Below are 8885 nucleotides of genomic sequence, written 5' to 3'. Positions count from 1 at the left end.
TATGTGGGGAAATCCAGGTTATGGAGCCACTGTTCCTGGAGGTGTTTGAGAAATGCAGGGATGTGTCATTGAGGGACACAGTTAGTGGGCATGGTGGTTGGACAAGATGATCTTAGAGGTCTTTTCCAAGCTTGGTGATTCTATGATTCTGTGAAAAGCCAGACAGCTATTTCCCAAGGCTGGCATGGAAGCAGGTCTGTACCTGCAGTATCTGGGTCTGAGCCCTTCGTGTGCTGTGTGCATCCCCTGAGGATGCTGCCGTCTCCCTCGGGTCCCCCAGTCCCGAGGCTGGATCTGTTAGGCGGTACCAGCAGCTCCAGCTGGCCGCACGACAGCCTCCAGCCGACTTATCCACACAAACGGGCAAAACGCAGCCAGAGCTCCCGCTGTCCCCGAACGGGAGCGGGGACCCTCGGCGGGACGGCGGCGGAGCTCTCCCGTGCGGCTCCGCTGCCCGGGAGCTCGGGGCGGCCGTGCGGCGCTCCCCCCCATCCCCTCTTCAAGGTGACCCGCCGTTCCCCGCCGCCCCCCTCCGTCTCCGTCCCCGTCCCCCTCCACGGCGTCCCTCCCACCGCGGCTCCGCCCGCCCTCCGCTGCGCTGCGGCGGGGCCGGGGGCCGGCGGGCGGCGAGCGCTGCCGCCGTGCCGCGGCTGGTGCCGTGCCGCGGTGGGGTTATGCCGCCGCGCCGCCCGCCCCGCCGCCCGCCCGGGGTCCGGGGAGGCAGCGCCCGGCGGCGGGCGGGATAATGCGGCTGCGGGCCGGAGCCGGAGGCGACGCCAGCGGGGAGCCCCCGCCGCCGCCATGTCCCCCCCGGCCTCGGCGGCCGCGGCCAGCGATGGAGGTAGCGGCACGTCGGTGCCGCCGGAGGAGGCGGAGGGGGTCCGAGAGGAGGTGAGGTGCCCCCAACCACCCTACCCATCTGCATGGGGCCGGCTTTGCATGGCGCGCTCGCTGACCGCCCCGCCGCTAGCCGCGCCGCGCCGTGCCCGCACAGGTACGGACCCCCGGAGCCCCCTCCCCTCCCCTGCCGCGGCCCCGCTGCCCCGGGGTGCCCCCCCACCTCCCCTCCACCCTCTCGCTCCGGCCCGGCCCTGGCGCAGCTGGAAGGAGCGCAGGAGACGGGAACGGAGCCTGGATGTGAATGCCGGGGATGGGGGGGAAGAATGGGGACCGTCACAAAAGAAGAGCGCGGGGCTTTGGCTTGCTGCAGTGGGAAGTGGCCGCGCTTGGGAAAATGAGTTTCCCTCTTCCTTGTCCCTGCCTCGGGGGGATGCGAGGGAAGACGCGGCCGGCAGCGGGTTGAGCCCCTTTGTCCCAACCCCAGATCGGGCTTCCCACGGGGATAAAGGGCCACCGCAGTCCCCGGAGAGCAGCAGCAGCGCAGGGAGAGCGGAGCGCTCCTCACCTGCGGGAGGCTGCGGAGGGCAGCGCGGTGGGGGTGCGCGGGGCTGCGCATCGCCGTCCGCTGCTGCCGGGGAGCTGCAGTTGGCGGTGCTGCATAGTCCCGTATTCTCTGCCTCCACGGCTTGGGGAGAACATACGTGCGAGTGGAGTTGTCCTATATATACAGTCGTGTATTTAGATATAAATAATTGTGGGAGAGGAATGGAGAAGTTCAAGGTCTGGGGAGCTGTGCACACAGAGTGTACTCTGACGCTCTTCCTCAGCTCTCGTTTCCTGCTGCTGTCCAACAACCCCTGAGCCCCAGGGCTCCAGATAGAGCCCGAGCAACGTGGTGCTTCTGTAGGACAAATACATACATGTATCATTCCTGGACGTGGTCTCTTACCTCCTGTGCCCTGCTGGTGTTGTGAGTCGGTGCTATGTCCAAGGGAGTGTGGTTCCTTCCAAGAGGTGTCACCTCAAGAGCTGAGTTGGATGACACAAGTGAAGCATGGGTGAATATATCAGGCTCTATGTGGCATCCCGTGCCACACAGAGTCATGAGAAGATGAACCAGGCTGTGTTGGCTCTGTAGTGGTTGGCAGACACACTGCCACTATCACTGTGGGAGCAGACAGAAGGGCTGGAGTCCATGACCTGCACGCATGGGTCTAAGGGTTCGCTTCCCTCAGTCAGCAGCTGTCTTGGACTGCCATGGAGCTGCCATGGACAGAGGGAGGCTGCGTCTTCTCCTTACAGGGATGTCTGGGGTCTGGAAAAGGTGAAATGGGGTCTGTCCTGTTTGAAGGTGCCTTATCTCTGTGTCTCAGGTCACTGTACCTCAGATCCCGGTAAGTCTCCAGGTACCCTTTGGCTCATCCCAGCAAGGCACGCAGTGAGCCAGAGCTGGCTGTAGAGGAGCTGCTGTTCCATCCAAGCACCTGCTTCCTGTTGGCATCACAGGCATACACCTACACTTAGCAGCGCCGGGCTGAATCCCTCTCAGCAACGCATTTCCACCCAGCAGGTTATGAAATGTCAAGACACAGGCTCTTCAGCCTGAGGACAACCTAAAAAATTCCCTCATCCTACTGCTGAGGTGGAATGTGATGGAGGGAACCGGTTTTCTTCCAATTGTAAAATGGAGACCTTGGGCCCATTGCAGGAGCTGACTGCTGGCAGGGTTCCCTGCCTCCTAGATACTCTGCTTCTCCTTTTCTTCTGCAGTTGGCAGCACTGCCAGCCTGGGCCGAACCAGCTGCTGCTTCCAGGGTAGTGGTTTCTGAGCTGCGATTGTGGGATGTCATTTGGGCCCAGATGGGACCCTCCTGAGCAGCAGTTGCCATTGCACAGAGCATAAGAGGATGGTGGCAGGTCTTAAATGTGACAGGGTCCCGCAGCACTTCTGGTGTTGTTCAGTGCTCAACAGAGCTGCAGGACCCCAGAGGTAAGGGCAACAAAGGGGCTTTTGCTATGTGCTTGGCCATCAGGGTTCTGGGCAGGGTCGTCTTGAGGGACATATAAGGATTCCCCAGATCTCGATATCACTAAGTGCTCAACAGAGCTCAGCTCAGCAACGGGCCCCTTTTGGGTGCTGCCTCTGCCCTTTGCATTGTGGATATTTTAGTTTGACTCGTGGCTGCTCATAAGTCATCCCACCATCCTTTCCTGTCCTCCCCTGAGCAGCAGCTGTGGGTGTGGGGATGCATCTCCTTTCACCTCAGGGTGATGTCAGAAGGCCATGTATGAGGCCCAGGAGACAGCCCACGGGATCCACCTGCCCCTTGCATTTCCCAAATGCATTTTGCACACACGCACAGAGACAGGTGGCTTGCAGGCATTTGGGAGGTTGTGCAGTGGGACAGGAGAAGGTGAGACGTTGGTTGGGGTCACAGAAAGGTGTTGACCCAGCCAGGGCTGACTCCATTCTCTCTCCAGCAGAGGTGGAGCTCACCTGTCCATTTCAGGTGTGAGCAGTGGGGGTAGCTCCTGGTGACCCTGCTTGCAGCAGAGCAGGGCAGGCCTTCACCTCATCCCACCTGACTGCAGCAAGCAGGTGACTGTGGCATTTATGTCACAGCCTGCGCTCCTCTGAGTGACACCATTCTGGGACAGAAAGGATTTCCCTGTCCCCGGCTTTCTCATCTTCGTGTTCATTTGCTGTTCTGGGCTTCTGCAAGGCTGGGTAAGAGCTCAGGGAGCTGACCTTATTCAGAACTTCTGTGGGGAAGCCTTGGAGCTGGCTGCACGCTCATGTGAGCCCTGTGCAGCCCTGGAGAAGAGCAGGGATGCTGCATTTCCTACCAGGATTAGGCTCTGCAGCTGGCTCCTCCTCCAGCTCTGCTGTGGTTGTATCCCGTTATTGGCACTCAATTGGCTTTCAGAGGCCCCATCGGTGCCACTGATGTATACGTGTTTTACCTCAAAAACCTAGAACAAAATGGGAATGTAAACAGCATACAGCAGGGGTTAGTGTGACCCTGTAAAAGCGCTGCAGTGTCTGGATGCTGCGTAGTCTTAGGAGGAGAATACTGTGTGGACTGGAGCCCTGCTAACACAGTTCCTGGAAGCGAGCCGTGGCTGCATCATCCTCCCCGTGCCATGCCCCGGGTCCCTACCTGCAGCGTGCTCTGCCTGGAGCTCTGCAGGGTTCCAACCACATCACCCTTCTACTGAGCAGGACCAGCAGCCAGCCCTGCACCAGCTGCAGCTGGGGATGGCTTGCAAGGCAGAAGGCAGCTGGGGCAGAGGAAATCTTCAGCTGCCAGAGTGCTGGCATAGTGCAGGAGAGCTGTGCTGTGTCAGGGCTGAGACCCTTGTGACTGCAGCGAAGGCTTGAGAAAGCAGGGCACAGCTCAGGCAGCTCCTGCAAGGTGTCCCTGCTTCATTTCCCTGCTCCCTATTCTCTCCCTGCAGTTCCCATCTTTCCCCATGTGATGCTGCTGCAGCTGGGGGTTGCATGGGGAAGGGTGTAGGGTGCAGAGCTACCTGCAGCTCTCACTGCTGCATGCAGAGCAGCATTGTCTGCATGCCTTCCTCAGCTCTGTGTCATTGCTGCCAGCTCCTGCTCTCAGCAGGTTGCCACAGAGTGAGGTCTCAGTGCCACCAATGGTTGGGACCCCCAGAGGGAAGTGCCATTGTTCTCTTCCTGGTGCCAGCATCCCTTTGATGCATGGCTCCCTGTTCCACTCATTGCAGACAGGCAGCAGGGAAGGGCAGCATGCTGCCTCCAGGAGAGAAACCTCTGCTGGAGTTGGGCTGGAGCCAGCCCTGCTGATCACTGTGGCTGTGGTCCCACAAGGGAGGAAAGATTGGGCTACAGCGGCTCTAGGGGATGAAGGTAAGGGCTGAGATGCTCTTCAAGGAAAGCAAGGGGGACTTTGTGGAGGAAAGAAGAGGCCCAGATCTTTCTCCAGGCCTGCAAATGCCTTGCAACCTCTGGTTCTTCCTGAAATGTTCTTTTTCATGCCAAGAGTGAAAGTGACCTCCCCTTCCCTGGCAGTGCGAATCCACTAAGATCTTTGGGATCCTTGGTGACAGGCTCCTGGCATCCAGTGGCCTGGGAAGCAAGAGGACACTGCCTGGACTGTGAAGTCATAGTCTGCAGGGGTTCCTCAGTCCTGTCCTGGCTCTGCAGTGAGCCTGCTGGCATGCCAAGGAATAGAGAAGGGATGGTGCCAGGCTTAAGGATCGTTGCCATGAGTGGTGACATTACAGATGGCTTTAGGCCCTGCAAAAGCACAGGTGAGCTCAGGCAAAGTCAGCGTGGCTCTGATATCTTTAGGCACAGACATCCAGAGGGGAGCTGGGCTCAAGGCTTAAGTAAGGCATATAGAGAGGAGTGCCTGAAGCCCATCCATGCTGCATGCAGTGAGAGATGGAGGGCAAAGCTGAAAGCTGCCTAGGGACATCTGTGGCATGTGCCCAAGGCTGTGCTTCTCACCACCTCTTTTGAGACATACCTTTGGAGATTGCTGGACAAAGTCTTTTGTATAAGAAAGTAAATCACTTCTTAGCATGCCATTTCTTGGGGATTGGTAATGTCAGTCTCATTGACCAAATAAGCAATGCAGTGGAACAGTATTCAAGCCTTTGGGGTACTGGAGAACATGTCAGAGGTTTCCTTAAGTGGGGGGATTTCACAGGTCTTTGTGATGGCTCTAGTGAATGCACCATCACTTTAAGAAGTGCTATTGCTGAAATCCTGTCCTTTAATCATCGCTGTAGACCTGAGAGCAGTTTTCCCATAAAGATGGGCTTTCTCACTCAAAACACAATTACATTTGCTGCCAGCCATGCCTTATGTCTCGCCTCACCCTGCTGTTGCAGGTCTGTGGGGTGTTGTTCACTTCCAGTCTGAGCACTTTTTAGGATGCTATTCAATACTGCCTTCTCTCCATCCAAAGGTGGCTGCACTTCAGCTGTGGAAGAGCACTTTCCTGTTTGTGTTGTTTATGAAGCACTTCAGAAGCACTTTTGAGCCTCTGGGCTGCTAAGTGGTGTAGTGAAGATCGCTATGACCAAACAGAGGTCTTTCCTGCTGCAGAAGGTCTCTGTGCTATAGGTACTCCAGACCACTTGTGCTGTCCTAGTAGGAGCAACCTGAACTATGAGTAGTGATTGGGAAAAGGGGACTTGTGTGCAAGGAGTCGCAGGCATAGTGGGATGAGGTTCAATGTGGTGTTTGGAGGAGGGGAGCCATCATTGGAGCTGGCTGCTTTGGCAGGACTGGCGCAGAGAGCTAAGGCATGCAGAGGAGATCCACAAGCTTCCATCTTGCTGTGCTTGACATCTGTTCCCCCTAGCATCCTGCTGCCTGCCTGCTTTCCTCTTGTCTCTGCAGCCTACTGACCTCTCCTCTTGTTCTCTCTCCCCTTCTCCCGGCCCTCTGGAGCAGCAGCGGCCGGTGAAGCAGTCTCTCAGCAAGTCGCTGTGCCGAGAGTCCCACTGGAAATGCCTGCTGCTGTCGCTGCTGATGTATGGCTGCATGGGAGCCATGACGTGGTGCCATGTCACCAAGGTGACCCGGCTGACCTTTGACAGCGCCTACAAGGGCAAGTCTATGATGTACCACGACAGCCCCTGTTCCAATGGCTACGTCTACATCCCTCTGGCCTTCCTGGTGATGCTCTACGTGGTGTACCTGGTGGAGTGCTGGCACTGCCATGTCAAGAGAGAGCTGCAGTACAAGGCTGATGTGGAAAGCGTGCATGAGCGAGTGCAGAGGATGCAGCAAGCCACTCCGTGCATCTGGTGGAAGGCCATCAGCTACCACTATGTCCGGAGGACCCGGCAGGTGACCCGCTATCGTAATGGGGATGCCTACACCACCACCCAAGTGTATCACGAGAGGGTCAACACCCACGTGGCAGAGGCAGAGTTTGACTATTCCAACTGTGGAGTTAAGGACATCTCCAAGGACCTCATTGACTTGGAGAGCTACCCAGCCACAAAGCTGAGGTTCACCAAATGCTTCAGCTTTGCCAACATTGAGTCTGAGAACTCTTATCTGACACAAAGGGCTCACTTCTTCACAGAAATAGAGGGGCTGGATGACTACATGGAGGTAAGGGAGGGGATGCACCTCAAAAACGTGGACTTCAAGGAATACATGGTGGCCTTTTCCGACCCAGACAACCTGCCTTGGTACGTATCCCACTATGTTTTCTGGGTGGCTGCTTTGCTGACCCTATCCTGGCCCCTGCGGGTGCTAAATGAGTACCGCACTTCCTACGTCCATTACCACGTGGAGAAACTCTTTGGGTTTGACTACGTGGCAGTGACACCAGCTGAGGAGCGCTCCTTCTGCCGGAGGATGCCCCGTGTCAACACGGTGGACAGCACCGAGCTGGAGTGGCACATCCGATCCAACCAGCAGCTGGTGCCCAGCTACTCGGAAGCCGTCCTGATGGACTTGGTGGGGCTGTCTGGCTGCACCAGCTACTCCGCGTGCCGCTACGGGGGCTACCGGCAGAACTGCGAGCGGTGCCACAGGACTATAAGCAGCTCTTCCATCTTCTCCCGCAGCGCCCTGAGCATCTGCAACGGCAGCCCCCGCATCCCCTTCAGCAGCAGCCGCTTCTCGCTGGGCCGCCTGTACGGCTCACGGCGCAGCTGCCTCTGGCAGAGCCGGAGCGGGAGTCTGAATGAGCAGAGCTGCCCAACAGAGCAAACCCGCCTCTCCAGCCAAGTGACAGTGGAAGAGGAAGACCCCCCTCCTTATCAGGACGCCCTCTACTTTCCCATCCTCATTGTGCACCGCAACGAAGGCTGCCTGAACCATGACCACCGTCACCTCCACCGCAACGGGTCCTGCGTGGAGACCTCACTGTGAAGGTGGAGGGGCGGTGGGATCTCATTGCCGATGGCCTGGCCCGAGCCAGCGTGGGGTTTGAGGGAGGAGCACTGGGAAGGGAGATGGCCCAGGAGGATGAAGTGGGACAGAGAAGTGGCTCTGACCTCCTGCAGGGGTGAGTGATGGTGCTCCCCCGACCTGGCACAGAACTCTAGATCAACCACCACATGCAAAAAAGAAAAATAATCATCCTAAAACAGTACTTCACAGTGTCAAGATCCAGAGCAGGGAAGGAAAAGACAGGCCTGGAACAAGGAGGGGGTGCTGCAGTGGGTGCTCCATCCCCAGGCTGGCATGTACTCGGAGGAGAAGCAGCAACCAGCAGACAGACCCTGCTGCACCTCGCTGCCTTCCTCCCCTTGCTGCAGCCAGACCCTGGCAGGCTGGGGGCAGCAGCATTCCCACCTGCATATGAAGGCCCAGGGCACCCAGGCACTGGCACAGACTGACAGCTTAGAGAGAAGGCTGAACACCACAAATCCAGCTTCCCCTGCCCCCTGGCTGTACCCCACCCTCCCCATTTGTTTTTTAGGCTGTGCTCCGACTGTTACATGCTCTCACTGGGAAAGGCATCACCTCTGGAGGACCCCAGGCACATCTCCTTAGGAAGCTTTGGCACTCTGAGGGTCAGCGTCCCCTGGGTAAAGGACTGTCTGTTTGGGATGGCCGTGGACAGGCAGCCGTGGGTGCCTCTAGGCGGAATGGAGTGCAGCAACGCTGATCTACTGATTGGAGGAGGGCTCAGCTGGAAGATGAGCGAGAGGTCCCTGGTGAGCTGGGGAAGGGGAAGGGATGGGATTGGGACAGCAGCGTGTGGATATTAAGTTGGCATGTTGATTGGTGGAGGTCCCTTCCTACCACAGTAGCTTCAGACAAGCATCAAGGAAGGCCCTGGTCGGTTCAGCTGCAGTTCAGCTATTGGTAGTAGACCAGCAGGGTGGTGCATTTCTGCAAGAGGGAATTTTGCACAAAATTAGGCTAGTTGCTGGCTGCACACCAAGCTGCAGTCTTCTAGCAGCATGGTTTTGGCAGGGAGCTCTAAGGGGCAGGGAGGAAGAAATGCAGAAACACACTGGAGTGTTGGGAACCCCAGACTGGGGATCTGGGGAGCAAAGACAGCCCTGCTCAGGCTCACCATGCTGCCCTC

General features: G+C 57.8%; 1 protein-coding gene across 2 annotated transcripts in view; it reads left to right on the top strand.

The window, feature by feature from the left end:
• The first annotated feature begins 597 nt into the window (after positions 1–597).
• The window catches only part of TMEM151B (transmembrane protein 151B), a 14426-nt gene continuing 6138 nt past the window's right edge, over positions 598–8885 (top strand). Inside the window, exons 1-2 of one of the 2 annotated variants that reach the window (XM_032443758.1) lie at positions 598–891; positions 6281–8508. In XM_032443758.1, the coding sequence (XP_032299649.1) occupies positions 802–891; positions 6281–7717 (1527 nt within the window). In that variant the 5' untranslated portion in view covers positions 598–801 and the 3' untranslated portion in view covers positions 7718–8508. Of the gene's footprint in view, positions 892–4991; positions 5128–6280; positions 8509–8885 lie in introns of those variants that run through there. The other variant, XM_032443759.1, reaches the window with a different exon arrangement.

Source organism: Coturnix japonica, chromosome 3 (genome assembly GCF_001577835.2).
Source record: "Coturnix japonica isolate 7356 chromosome 3, Coturnix japonica 2.1, whole genome shotgun sequence".
Lineage (NCBI taxonomy): Eukaryota > Metazoa > Chordata > Aves > Galliformes > Phasianidae > Coturnix > Coturnix japonica.
The sequence above is the reverse complement of the archived record's forward strand: the minus strand, read 5'-3'. Positions and strand labels throughout refer to the sequence as shown.